We start from the raw sequence: 13,768 nt of genomic DNA on the forward strand, positions 1-13,768 counted from the left end.
TGGGAATCTCACAGGCTTTCAAATGAGGGGAGTATTGATTTCCAGTGGCCTGAAGGTGGATGTGATGGCTGGAGCATATGCAGTCCACCTTGGACCACGAGGTGAACCCCACATAGTGACAGTGGCACAACTATGATTTAGGAGCAGGGGTCCCTGAAGAGTTCATGACATTGCTCCAACCCTGGGTGGCCTCCCTCCAGAGAAAGAGCTAACCCTCCATTTTGCTTAAACCACCAGGAACATCTGACTGTAATCCTCACCCGTGCCCCAGGATTCATTTCTCCTCTCAACAAACATCACTTCTTGCCAGCCCCAGTGTCATCCTTGAACTGTGTGCCAGGGATGCAGAAGTGGGCAACAGAGACCATGGCTCCAGCCCCCATGAACCGTCAGTTGGCACACCAACAAAAATGTCAGATAACGACAAAGTAAGGAAGGAAAATAGAGATGGAAGAGGTAGAAAGTACTAGGGGTGGAGAAGGATCGGGGAGGAGATGTTGCACGGTGACCTAAAGCAAGTGAGGGCCCACACTGTACACAAAGCTGGAGAAAAGAATACTGGGTAGTGGGCAGAGCACACACAAAGGCCCTGAGGTGGGAATGTGTTTGACAGGTTCCAGTAGAACACAAGGTGGGAAGGTGAGTGAGGGGCAGGGAGAGCTGCGGCTATAGGGAGAGGAGTGGAGAGGTGACACGCCCCAAAGGACCCCCACGTGGGGTCCCCATCCCTCTCATCACATCCCTCTGCTTCTTGGCACCCCCCATCCTGGCTTCTGCCTGAAACACTGGGGGCACGGCCACCTGCTATTGCCCAAGCCCATGGCTGGGCTGCTTTCTCCGCTTTTCTTCATGTTTCCGTCCCGGGCCCTGTCCCACTTCCTCACTCACACATCTGAGTGACCAACCCAGACAAGATGTTGAAGGAAACTTCACTTTCTGTGGTTTTGGCTTCAGGGTTTGAAACCCCCACGGCCTGATCAGGTGCCTCTGTGGGATGTGCCCAGCCCCCAAACCTGGCAAAGCTCCACATGGCTGAGGGCTCCCATGCACCCACCAGCCTCCCCCACAAGGCTGATGGGTGGGCCATATGCACAGTCAGGCTCTGGGAAAATGCTGCAGCCCCGGTACATCACAGACAGAGGGGTCTCAGCCCATTCAACATTCAAGGTTCTGACTAGGCCTGCAGCAGAGGGGGACACAGAGGCTGCCACTCCCCTCTGTGCAGGGAGGGCTCAGTTAAGTGTGTAGTGAGCTGAACGGTATACACCAAAAGGATATGTCCCCAGGCTACTTTCAAAGCAAAACAAAACAAAACACACGTTGGTGAGGCGGTGAAGAAGCCTTGGCCACCAGCGGCAGGAACAGAAAATGGTATAGCTGTTGGGCAAAACGGTATGGAGGGTCCTCAAAATTTAAACATAGAATCACCGTATGAATCACCCTTTCCACTTCTAGGAATATCCCCAAAAGAACTGAGAGCAGGGTCTTGAGAGGTCTGTAGTAGCTCTGTCACAATGAGCAAAGTGTGGGAGCCGCCCAAGCGGTGGCTGGTGGATGGACAGGAAACTACACGGCATATGTGCACACTGGAATGTTCTTCTGCCATAAGGAGGAAGGAGGTTCTGACCTAGGCTCCAACACAGATGAACCTTGAGGACGTTATGCTGAGTGAAAGACACCAGCCACGGAAGCACAAATAATGTGTAATTCCACATATGGGGGGTGCCCGGAGCGGTCAGAAAGTCGGACTGTGGGTGCCAGGGGCTGGGGAAGGGGAGAATGGGGAGCTGTTTAATAGGTGTAGTTTCAGATTCCCAAGAGTTCTGGGGATGGACGGCGGTGAAGGCAGAGAGAACATACTTAAAGCTGCAAACAGGATGCTTAAAATGGTTAAGACGGTAAATTTTGTTACTTTTTAAACACACACACACCCACACACATAGGACATGTCCCCTGGAACCCCCGAGTGTGACCTTATTTGCAGCTGTAATTCTTAAGGATCTTGAGAAGAGTTCACCCCAGATTTAGGGCTGTCCGATGTCCACTGGCAGGTGTCCTTATAGAACGGGAGAGGACACAGAGACACAGGGGAAGACATGTGACAAGAGCGGAAGAGACCGGAGCGATGAGTCTACAAGCCAAGGATGGCCGAGGGCTGCCAGCAGCCACCAAACACCGGAAGGATGGCATAGGACAGACTCTCCTTCAGAGCCTCCAGAAGGATCCAACCCTGTGGACACCTTGATTTCGGACTTCTGACCCCCCCACCCCCGAACTGGGTGACCATAAATTTTGTGGTCCTTTACTCTGGCAACCCTGGGAAACTCATCCAGGGTACCCCATCCCTGCCCTCCCCTCGCTGGGCCAAGGACTTTGGGTCACACACTCAGCTGGGGCATCCCCGCTCCCACCACCCACCAAGGACCACGAGACAGTGGAGACTTCAAGCAAATGCTCCCTTTAATCTCTGGTCCCCCAGAGCCCTGGCCGGTGGGCTGAGCGCCCCCAGAGCAGGGTTGGCGGCCAGACCCTGGGGCCTTCCTGCGGCACCAGGCGGCTTTTTGAAAATGAAGCCCAGAGCGGTGGGGGCAGCGGACCCCAGCCCGGGAAGGTCCTGGCCCACGAGGGCCATTTGTGGTCCCCACCGCGGAGTCCCTCGGGGCCAGCTACAAGGTGGAATGCTTCTCAAAGGGCACCGTCAGGAGTCCAGCCGCTGCCTCGTCCAGGAACCAGCAAAGTTTCCCGGTGTGGGGCTGCACCAATGCTGCGGGGAGGGGGTTCTCCTCCTTGTCCTCCAAAATGCGCTGCACAGAAAGGGCAGGAGCATGAGGCACCCCCCAGCACCCACATAGCCCCTCAGAGCTCCCAGTTCCCCACATGGACAAGACTGTCCTACTCTCAAGATGTGATGTCACCCTTCCAGCTGTCTTAGCCTCAGTCGGTCCCTGCCTTTTCTATCATCCATGACTGCAGGACACGGGGGTTGGCACACCTGCCCTGCACAGAGCGGGGTCACACTTGCATTCTGCGGATCACACCATATCTCTGTCACGAGTGCTCAGCTCTGCTCTCACACGGCAAAAGCAGCAGCAGATGACACATGAACAAACAAGCATGGCCTGTTCCCATGAAGCTTTATTCACGGACACTGCAATCCAGATTCCTCAGAATTTTCATGGGTCAGAGAATATTCTGCTTTTGCTTTCTTTTCCCACCTACTTTAAAATCCTTCTTAGGGGTGCCTGGGTGCCTCAGTGGGTTAAGCGTCTGCCTTCAGCTCAGATCATGATCTCAGGGTCCTGGGATCGAGCCCTGCATCAGGCTCTCTGCTCAGTGGGAAGCCTGCTTCCCCCGCCCCCCGCCGGCCTCTCTGCCTACTTGTGATCTCTGTCTGTCAAATAAATAAATAAAATCTTTAAAAAAGAAATCCTTCTTAGCTAGTGGGATGTGGGCCCATGGGCTGTGGCTGCTGATTCCCCCACGTGACCTCACAATTAGTGGAAATCATAAATGCCACTTTCTGATAGCTGGGCCTGCCCCTTTCACTCTGTGAGGTCACCTCTATTCCCAGCCCTATTTTACAGGTGGGGAAGCTGAGGCTTGGGGGGCCTCAAGTGAGTGTACTCTGAGCTAAAACCACCTGGACTGACCCTCAGGAGGTCCACAAGGAGGAGCCCTCCCAACCCACCCTACAGATGGGAAAGTTGAGGCTTGGGGTAGGGGGTGTGAAGTGGCTGCGCAAGGCCATGCTGGGCATCATGGGCAGGGATCCTGGTCTGCTGGATTCTTTACAGTCTGCACCCTTAACCCCAACACCAAGCCACCCTATGAGGACATCTGGGCTCAACTGTTTGGGAGGATGAATTGTTCATTTGTTAATTTTTAAAAAATATTTCCAGTTTAGGGGCGCCTGGGTGGCTCAGTGGGTTAAGCCTCTGCCTTCGGCTCAGGTCATGATCCCAGGGTCCTGGGATCGAGCCCCTCATCGGGCTCTCTGCTCGGCAAGGAGCCTGCTTCCCCCTCTTTCTCTGCCTGCCTCTCTGCCTACTTGTGATCTCTCTGTCAAGTAAATAAATAAAAAATCTTTAAAAAAAAATATTTCCAGCTTCTTCCATAGTTGGTCTTTTCAACAATGGCAATTAACAATATGTTTTTTATTATTTAGTTTACTTTTAATAGCTTATATACTCTATAGTTTCCTAAAATATTATGTTTAACAGTCTCTCTTTTTTTCCTTATTCCTCCTTTTTTACTTATTCCTCCTACATAATTTTCCTCGCTGATTCGTTTTGCCAGGGGTTTATCTTTGGGATCCATTACCACTAAGCTTTTAAGAATACTAATCAATTCATTAATTTCTTTTTTTTTTTTTAAGATTTTTTTTTTATTTTTTTAGAGAGAGAGAGACACCACGAGGAGTGCTGGGGGAGAAGCAAAGGGACAGTGAGAGAGACTCCAAAGAGGACACAGCCAGGCGTGGGGCTCAATCTCAATACCGTGAGATCACCACCCCAGTCGAAACCAAGAGTCAGACGCTTAACCCAGAGTCACCCTCCCCTTAACCAATTCATTAATTTCTGATTATAATGTCATGTATTCCTTCCACTGACTTTTTCTAGACTTACATTATTGTTCATTTTAAGTCTAAAGTGGTCAATTTGTTTAACAAGTTTTTTTTAAGATTTTTTTTTTAATGACTGAGCCACCCAGGCGCCCAAGATTTTATTTTTAAGTAACCCACATTCAATGTGGGGCTTTGAACTTACACTTCCAAGGTCAAGACTCACATGCTCTACCGACTGAGCCAGCCAGGCACCCCTATTTAATACTTTTTAAAACTGCCTTTTCAAAGCTATGAATTTGCCCCTGAGCACAGTTTTGGCCTCACCTCATCAATATATGATTTAATAATTGTTTATTCCTAACTAGCCTATAATTATAGCTTCCATCTCCCCTTCAGCCCAAGAATTATTCAAGTACCTTGGTACCTGGTGCTTCCAATACTATAATATCTAGGGCCATATTCCATCCCTGGGCCCACACGCCTTTGACCTTCTTGGGAATAGGGCCCTCAGCCATTACCTTTAGGACAGCTGCCTTGCCTTCTCCAGTAGCCACAAAGATGACGGTTCGGGCCGCGTTCAGCACAGGAAGCGTGAGGGTCACACGCTGTGGTGGTGGCTTTGGGGAGTCACTAATGGGGGCTACAATCTTCTCCCGCTCCTGGGGGAGGGAGGCCGGGATGGAGAGAGAAGGACAAGGTCACTTCAGCTTCATGAGCATTCACACACACCTGGCACGGTCATTCCATCCCCTCCTACTGATCCTGTAGTACTTGATTTAAACCCTCATTTTAAGATGGGTGAACTGAGGCTCAAAAGGGTTAAGCCCAGACAACTGGCAGAAGCTAACTCAACCCCGCTGTGGGTACCTCCTGGCCCCCAAAAGTGGCCCTCCCTCTGGAAGCCCCAGTCAGCAGAGGCCCATGTGGGCACGCTCACCTGCAGGAGGGGGTGGTCTGGAAAGAGTGAGCAGGTGTGGCCATCAGGACCTACCCCGAGAATTAGCAGATCAAACACTGGAATGGAGTCCCCTTGGAAGGCCTGGATGGGGAAAAGACAGTCCTGCGAGGTTGTGGGGGGTACTCGAAGGCCACAAAGAGACAGTGATCAGAAAAAGAATCCCAAGTGGTTGTAACACGGAGCAACACTCAGCCTCACCTGCATGAAAGGGTCTCTGAGGTGCCACGTTTCATCCATTTGACTGGCCAAGAGTCTGGGGACACAACTGTCCTCCAGATGTGAGAGCCCAAGCCCGCTCCCAGAGGGTCAGAACCTGGGCCACCCTGAGAGACCCAAAGGTGGGGCTGTGGCCTCTCAGAAGAGGGAACCTCCTGGCATCTGTCCAGGGTGGGGCGGGATTTGCCAACCACCCCTGGGGGCAGTTTTTGCTGGTGACAATCATGCAGCGCCACCTGCTGGGCCACTCCCCCACCACCCTGTGGATCAGGCCTCCCTGGGGCCAAGTAGGGGGTGGGGGGCATGAGATGACCAGAAGGTCGACCACGACTCACCTGTCTCAGCTTCTTGGCATAGTCTTCCGCCGCCTCCTCCACAGGCAGCTGGGGGTTAATGGTGATCACCTGGCTGTCAGGAATGGGTAGCCTGGAGAGCAAGTGGGTCTGCAGCAGACAGAGGGACAAAGTCACCCAACAGCAACACACAGCTCCCAGAGGCACAAGGTTTGCATGGGTGACCGAAAGCCCCCAGGACAGGCCCATCATCGCACCCACCTTCTGTGTGTGTTGGGATCCCGGCAGCACTCCGCCAGGAGTCTTTCAAGTCCAGCCTGATTGGGGGCCGTCTGGCCCCAGCTGGCACCTGTGTGGCTGTACCACAGCCCTGTTTCAAAGCCCCCAGAGTCCCTTGCACCTCAGGATAAAACCCAGCCCCTCTCTGCCCTGCACAAGGCTTTGCAGACCCTGCAACCCCAACCCACACATAAGCCACTGCCCTTGCCTGGGAGACTCCTATGCGTTCTTCAGAGCACCTCCTCTGAGCACCCACCCCTGCCTGTGCCTCCCCTACACCGCATGTGACGGTGGTAAGCACTGACTTCTCTTCCGGCTGCCACTACAGGGTGTCCCTGGCCAGCATATAGCACATGCCCCGGCCTCGGAAAGGTGGATTTAATTTCTTTGGAAGCACCTGGAGTCAGGCCCCCTGCAAGGTGGAGGGCTCTAGCCTTTTCCCTCATCTCCCCAGATTTGATCTGCTCCGGGAGGGACAATGGTGACCCCCACCTTGGTGCCTCCCTTCACACAGGATCTTGGAATCCTGTGCCAGGAAGGCAATGCCAAGCTGAGCCACAGTGGAAAAGCAGGAAGCCACAAAAAATAGTGTATGAGAAGGGGCAAGGGACAGGGACAGGGACATGGAGTACACATACCAGACCACATAGGGCTGCCTGCCCTGAACACTGGCCCGAGGAGTAAGAGCTCTCTCTGTATTAAGGGTAATGGGGAGCCAAGGAAGGTCTGTGAGCCAAGGAGGGCCAGGGTCAGATCTGTTGTTGGCAAGACCTCTCCGCTTTGTCCAAGGTTCCCATCGATACACACCCTTAGGGATTACACTGAGCAAAGCCAGTGCAGGGTATCAGCGCCCTCTTTCTGTCATGTGATCCTCTCCTTAGCTGCCTTTCCCCACCAGGCTCAGAGCCATTCCTTCCTCCTCCTCCTCCACCTGGGCTCCTGCCAGGGAGCCAAGGGCTGGAGTGTCAGTCAGGCAGGTTCCTGGAAGTGGAACTGCTGGCTGATCGGACTGTTTCTCTCTTAACATTCTGTGGGCATTGAGGAACCATTCCTAAGAAGGAGGCAGCCCCAGCTAATCCTCCCAGCCCAGAGGAAGCCCTGGCCTCAGCAGCAGCAGACCCACAAAGCACACAGGGTAAGCAGGAGAACACTCCTGCTGACAGAGCACCAAGGTATACTGGATCCGTCCTTGAGGACAGAAGCAATCCTGTGCTCCTATACTGGGTTGACTCGTGCCCCCCAAGATTCGTGTCCACCCAGAACCTCTGAATGAGACCTTACTCGGAAAGGGGTCTTTGCAGATGTCATTAGTTGACTTCGAGTAGAGTAGTGTGGGCCCTGAACCCAATGACTGGTCTCCTTATTAAGGAGAGGACACAGAAAGAATCAGAGAAAGCCACGAAGAGGCAGATGCAGAGACTGGAGGCCAAGGAACACCAGAAGCCCCCAGAGGCTGGAAGAGACCAAGGATCCTTCCCTTGAGCCTCCAGAGGGAGTGTGGCCTTGCCAACACCTGGATTTTAGGCTCTGACCTCTAGAACTAAGAAAATAAGTTCTTGTTGTTTTAAGCCACCCAAGCTGTGGTCCTTTGTTAGGACAGCGCCAGGGAACTCGTGGGACTCCCCTCACAGGGGAACTGGCAGAAGGAGCAAATCTTTGCTCCACACTTGTTGCATTTGTCTTTGCCATATCCTCTGTCCCAGCTCTGCCCCTGGCCAGGTCCTCACACCTCCAGGCCTCAGCTCAAACGTCCCGGGCACTTTCTCTCTCACGCTATTATCTTTGGTCCACACTGCATTATGTGAACGCTCTGAGTGGACTTCTCTTATTTATTGCCCTGTGTGCTGGTGCCCGATGCCCTACTATGAGCTATGAGTCCCATGAGGGAACTGTCCAGCACCCCACTGTGTCCCCAGCGCTGGATACAGGGACACACAATGAACAACCCTGCAACTTTTTTTTTTTACTGTTTTGTTAGGATTTTGTTACTTGAGGAAGTAGTTTTCCTTAAAAAAAAAAAAAAAAGTAAAAGTTCTTCAAATTCATGCAAAGTAAAAATAAAGAAATATGAGCCCAGTTTTTAATGAAGCTCTTGAGGAAGACACCCTGGCAGGCCCCTGCCCTTGAGATTCGTCCCAGGTGCTGTCTGCGGAGTCCGTTCAAACCCTAGCTCCCCTGCAGGTCAGCAGGAGACCACGGCGAACAAGCTCTCCTCTTCCGGCCCCAGTTTCTCCATCTATGATATGGAGGAAATAACAGCCCCGACCTCACAGGTTATTGTGAAATTACATGAGATGATGTGGAAAAAATGCTTGATAATCAGTAGACCTTCCTTTTTATGACAAAACATACAAAACAACAACAACAACAGAAACCAGGAAATCGTCAGCTCAAGCTTCTACGCAAAGAGAAGGCAACACAACCAGGACCTAAGTGACCTGTAGCTTCTTCTGACCAAGCCCGCCGCTTCCACACCTCCCTGGGCGTGTTTTCCCCAAGAGGACTTAGCAGATGCAGCCGGAGGACCCCAGGGCAGACCACGCCTCCTCCCACCCTCAGTTTCCCTAATTTTATAAGACCTGAGGCCACAAGTTAGTTAACCAGCCTGGGAGGTCATCAGCACCGAGAGCAGCGTGGAGATCATCCTGAAGGCGTCCAGGTTGGAGATGAAAAAACTGAGACCCAGGCTCTACACCAGATACCTCCTGCCTGGCCCTCTCCTCACTCTGCCCTTGCAAGCTACCGGGCTGGGGCGCCAGAACTTCTCTGGGTCCCTGGAATGGGCCGTTGTTTCACCTCCACGCCCTCGCCAGGACTGTTCCCTCTACCTGGCCACCGGATAAAGCATAACGAGACTTCAAGGTCCCTACCGGCCCACTCGGGTGGCAGTGGACGTGGGAGTTCAGGGCACCTAGCAGGCCATTCCCAGATAGTGGCAGAAGGCTGAGTGTGACCCTATGTGACCCCCGTGGCGGGGTTCAGGAGGTGGGCGCGGCCTTCTTGAAATGACCCCCGGCGGCCCCCGTAGTCGGGTGCGGGCGGTGGGCGCGGCCCTCTCGGCGTGACCCCCGACGGCCCCCGTAGCTCTCACCCGGTAGAGACCGTACGTGCTCTCGGCGTGCTCGAAGGGCACGAGGCGCTCGTCGCAGAAGCCCACGGTCCAGCGCGCGAGGCTGGCGGGGCCGGCGGGGGCGGCGGCGGCGGGCAGCTCACGGGCCAGCATGGAGACGAGGCTGCCGCCCGACAGGCCGAGCGCGAAGCGGGCGCGAGCCCCCGCCAGGCAGCACGCCGCCCGTTGCGCCACCAGTTGCGCTAGCGACGCGCCTAGCTCCTGCGGGCTCGAGAAGACCGAGATGAGGTCCGGGGCCGGCGCGGCCATGGCGACGGCGGCGGCGGGGAGGCGGAAGCCCTCCGGGCAGCCACCAGTGCGCCTGCGCGAAGGCTGGCCCTGCCGCTCGGCTGTCAGTACCTACGGGCGGCCGCCTATGGCACATGCGCAGTCCCACGAGTGAAGTCGCGGCAGAGCCCTGTGGTGGATCCGGAGAGGGCTCATTGATTCTTTGCACGCTGCTCTGAGCGCTTCCCTGGGCTAGAGCACGCAGAACTGGTGCGGTTGCTCTCAAGCCTCGTGGTGTCAGGGCGGGGCCGAAGAGAGGACCCTAGAGCTGGGGTCCCTAAGAAGGGATTGCGAGGTGGGATGGAGGAGATGGGAGATTTCCTGGAGGAAGGCACCTTTTGGTGGACTTTGAAGTTCCTGAACCTAATAATATTTATCTTGTTGCCCTTTTTTGTCTCCCTCTTTAATTAAAATATAAGCTACAGGAGGACAGGGTTTGTTTTGTTCTCTGATGCTTGGAAAGCCCCCTGAATCATACCTGGCACAGAGTTGGGCCTGAAAGGATACTTGTTGAATTGCTTCTGCCAATGCTTCCTGGGGATCTATGTGTCTGAGGACCCAGAGAGGCATCCACCCTTGCTCTTGCCTGGAGAATGGGGCAAATGTGTAATGGCTGATGAGAAGGGGTGTTCCAGGGAATAGCATGGGTAGAGAAGTCTGGAAAGAAGAGAGGGCCTGGTGGGCCTGGGGAGCTGGGCCACTTATGGGGGTGGGGGGGTAATTAAGTAAGTGCAAGGAGACATGCATAGGTAGTACATCTTTAAAATCAGTAGCAAAATGGGGCGCCTGGGTGGCTCAGTGGGTTAAAGCCTCTGCCTTTGGCTCAGGTCATGATCCCAGGGTTCCAGGGGAGCCTGCTTCCTCCTCTCTCTCTGCCTGCCTCTCTGCCTACTTGTGATCTCTCCGTCAAATAAATAAATAAAATCTTTAAAAATAAATAAATAAATAAATAAAAACGGGCAAAGGTTCTGAATAGACATCTCCAATAGATGAATAGACATCTCCAAAGAAGTTACAGAAATGGCCAACGACCACATGCAAAGATGTCCTGTCCACTAGCCACCAGGGAAATGCAAGTCAAACTATGAGACACCACTTCACAGACCCACTAGGATGACCATGATACAAAAGGACAGATGGGGCCCCTGAGTGGCTCAGTCGGTTAAGCATTCGACCCCTCTTTTGGGCTCGGGTCATGACCTCATGGGTCATGAGATGGAGCCCCAGGTGGGCTCCACGCTCAGCAGGGAGTCTGCTTGAATTTCTCCCCACATTCACCCTCTCTTTATTAATTAATTAATTAATTAATTAACTAAATCTTTTTTTAAAAAGACATAAATACACACGTGCGTGCACACATACACCCCTTCTCATATTTCAAAGTTATCTAGTTGCTTCTGTAATATGGCCCCATGCCTTTAATCCTGAAAAAATCACAAAAAGAAGCTCAGGTTTAAGACAGACTTGGAGGAAAGAACTACTTTTATCTGCTAGACACCTCAGTAACACAGACCATGGGCCAGATCTCAGTACTATTCACTAGGCTGGCGGCTATGACTCCGTTTGCTGGAAACAGTCGTGACTGCCTGCAATAGCTGGAGAGTAAAGAGGGGCTGAATCCAGCCTGGGGAAGGGAGGGGTAACTGCATACATTCATTTCCGAAATGTTGAACACATTTTGTCTTTCAAGCTTCTAGGCGATTTTGGTCCTCAGTGGTTAAGGGGTAGTCTTGGAGCGGAGGGCAGAAGGGTGGGATATCAGGTTGGGAAGGGAAGGCAAGCTCATGTGGACGCTGTGTTGTTAAGAATCTGGTGGGTTTGCATGGGGTCCCTTAAACAGTACAGTTGGGGGCAGTGAATGAAGGTGCTATAGACAAATTATACAGGCCGACCCGCAAAGTGTTGTTCAGGCGAGTTTTATTATTTAGCACCCTTTGCATCAGCAGAAATCAGGACCAGAGGCTTTCGCTCTGATGTCCTGGTTCCCACGATGCTGATACTTTACACCTATAAGGAGCTGTCCTGCTCACCAGGGCACCAGGCGCCCTCACTCACCATCACAATACACCTGAGCCTCCCCTCAGATGTTCCCATTTCACACCTGGAGAAACCGAGGCTCGGGGAGTGCAATGGTTTCTTCATTCATTCATTCATTCATTCATTCATTCAGAAAACCATTTCCCAAGCTCCACCTGTGCCCAATGCTGTCCTTCACCTGAAAGAGCCCCTGAGGGCAGCAGTCCCTGCCCTCTCCTAGCTCACACCCTCCTGGAGAAGTCAGACAATGAACAGGTAAGCCACATAAACACAAGAAAAAACCAGCACAATAATGGAGATACTATAGGGTGACAGGAGAGAAGGTGACTGGAGGCTGTAGAGATTGGGAGGTGAACGAAACAACATTTACATGGAAGCCTGAATGGCAGGAAGGACATGGTTGTGTATTTGGAGGAAAAGCGTCTCCAACAGAGGCACAAGGAGACTAGAGCCCCAAGGCGGGAACTAGCAGAAGGCAGACACGTGCAACTGGAGGCTGACCATCCAGGCCAGACAGGAAAGATGAGACTGGAAAGACTGATCTTAGGGGAACCTCTGGAGGGCTTTGAGTAGGGGAGAGACTAGGGTCCGTTTTTTAAAAATCACTGTGGCAGGGCACCTGGGTGGCTCAGTGGATTAAAGCCTCTGCCTTCGGCTCAGGTCATGATCCCGGGGTTCTGGGATCGAGCCCCGCATCAGGCTCTCTGCTTAGCAGGGAGCCTGCTTCCTCCTCCCTCCCTGCCTGCCTCTCTGCCTACTTGTGATCTCTGTCTGTTAAATAAATAAATAAATAAATAAATATCTTTAAAAATCACTGTGGCTACTCAGTGAAGGGATTGTGAAAGAAGGTATGGAAGCAGGGAGGCTGGCTAGGAGCCCGTTTAGTGGGCTAGAGAAATCTAGTGCTGGTTGGATTCGGTGGGTTCAGGGTGTCTTGGAGGCAGGGTTCCCAGTCCTTTCCAGTTAGGAGCCTTGAAACGTGACAAAAAAGAGGAATCAGGACTAAGTCCCGAGTTTCTAGCTTAATTGGATGCATGTGGCGCTTTAACTAAGCCAGAGAAGCTGGTTGGGGAGAAGACTCGGGTCCATGTGTTGGCCATGTCTTGTCTGAAATAGATATATTTCCCAAAAAGAGTGCTGGCAAGGATGTGGGAAATTGCAACTTTGATATACTGTTGCTGGTGGGACCATAAAATGGTGCAGTCGCTTTGAACAACAGTCTGGCAGGTGCTCAAAATATTAAACAGTTACCATATGACCTGGTATTTTCACGCCTTGGTTTATACCAGAAAGAATTAAAAACATACGTTCACACAAAGACTTGTCTATGAATGTTCTCAGCAGCCTTATTCACAATAGACAAACAGTGTAAATGACTTAATGTCCATCACTGGATAAATGGTCAACAAAACACGGCCCATCCATTCAAAGGGATATTATTTGGCCATAAAAAAGGACAAACCTGGATGAGTCTTAAAAATATGACGTTGAGTGGAAGAAGCCAGACACCAAAGACCACATGTTCTATGATCTCATTGACATAAAATGTCAGGAACAGACAATTTAGAGACAGAAAGCCAGTTAGTGGCTGCCAGGGGCTGGGGGAAAGACTTTAATGGGTCTGAATTTTCCTCTTGGAGGAATGAAAATGTTCTGGAACCAGACAGAGGTGACGGTTGCCCAACTTTGCTATCACTAAATGCCACCAAATTGTACAATTTACAAGCGTGGATTATCTGGCATGTGAATGACACCTTAATTAAAAACAGATCAGCTGGAGTTGGCCAGGCATGCGGCATAGGAACAAGGGTTCAGGGACAAGGGACAGCAGGAGTAAAGGCATATGGAAGCAAGACACAGACTGGAAATGACCAATCACCGTGGAAGGAAAAGAGCCTTCAGGATGGCAGCACCAGGGAGACTGGACTCTTCCCCAGAGCGAGGGAGACCCTTGAAAGGTTAGAGGCAAGGTCCTAGCCTGCAGCCACTTCTCCTTGGAAGCCTCTCATGTCCTCAACTCTCCC

At 52.2% G+C, this 13,768-nt stretch overlaps 1 protein-coding gene across 2 annotated transcripts; it reads right to left on the minus strand.

Moving 5' to 3' along the window:
• Positions 1 to 2,442: 2,442 nt before the first annotated feature.
• On the minus strand, positions 2,443 to 9,749 carry PGLS (6-phosphogluconolactonase). Of its 2 annotated transcripts, none has more exons than XM_080805573.1 (5): positions 9,402 to 9,749; positions 6,074 to 6,181; positions 5,502 to 5,603; positions 5,083 to 5,223; positions 2,443 to 2,804 (listed from the first exon to the last, which is right to left on the minus strand). In XM_080805573.1, exons 1-5 carry the CDS (start codon positions 9,687 to 9,689, stop codon positions 2,667 to 2,669), a joined length of 777 nt encoding a protein of 258 aa, XP_080661699.1. In that variant the 5' UTR covers positions 9,690 to 9,749; the 3' UTR covers positions 2,443 to 2,666. The 2 variants fall into 2 exon arrangements, with proteins under 2 accessions (XP_080661699.1, XP_080661700.1); XM_080805574.1 differs by having other exon boundaries at positions 5,556 to 5,603; positions 9,402 to 9,741.
• Positions 9,750 to 13,768: the final 4,019 nt, after the last annotated feature.

This window comes from Martes martes (genome assembly GCF_963455335.1).
Source record: "Martes martes genome assembly, chromosome: 1".
Classification (NCBI taxonomy): Eukaryota; Metazoa; Chordata; class Mammalia; order Carnivora; family Mustelidae; genus Martes; species Martes martes.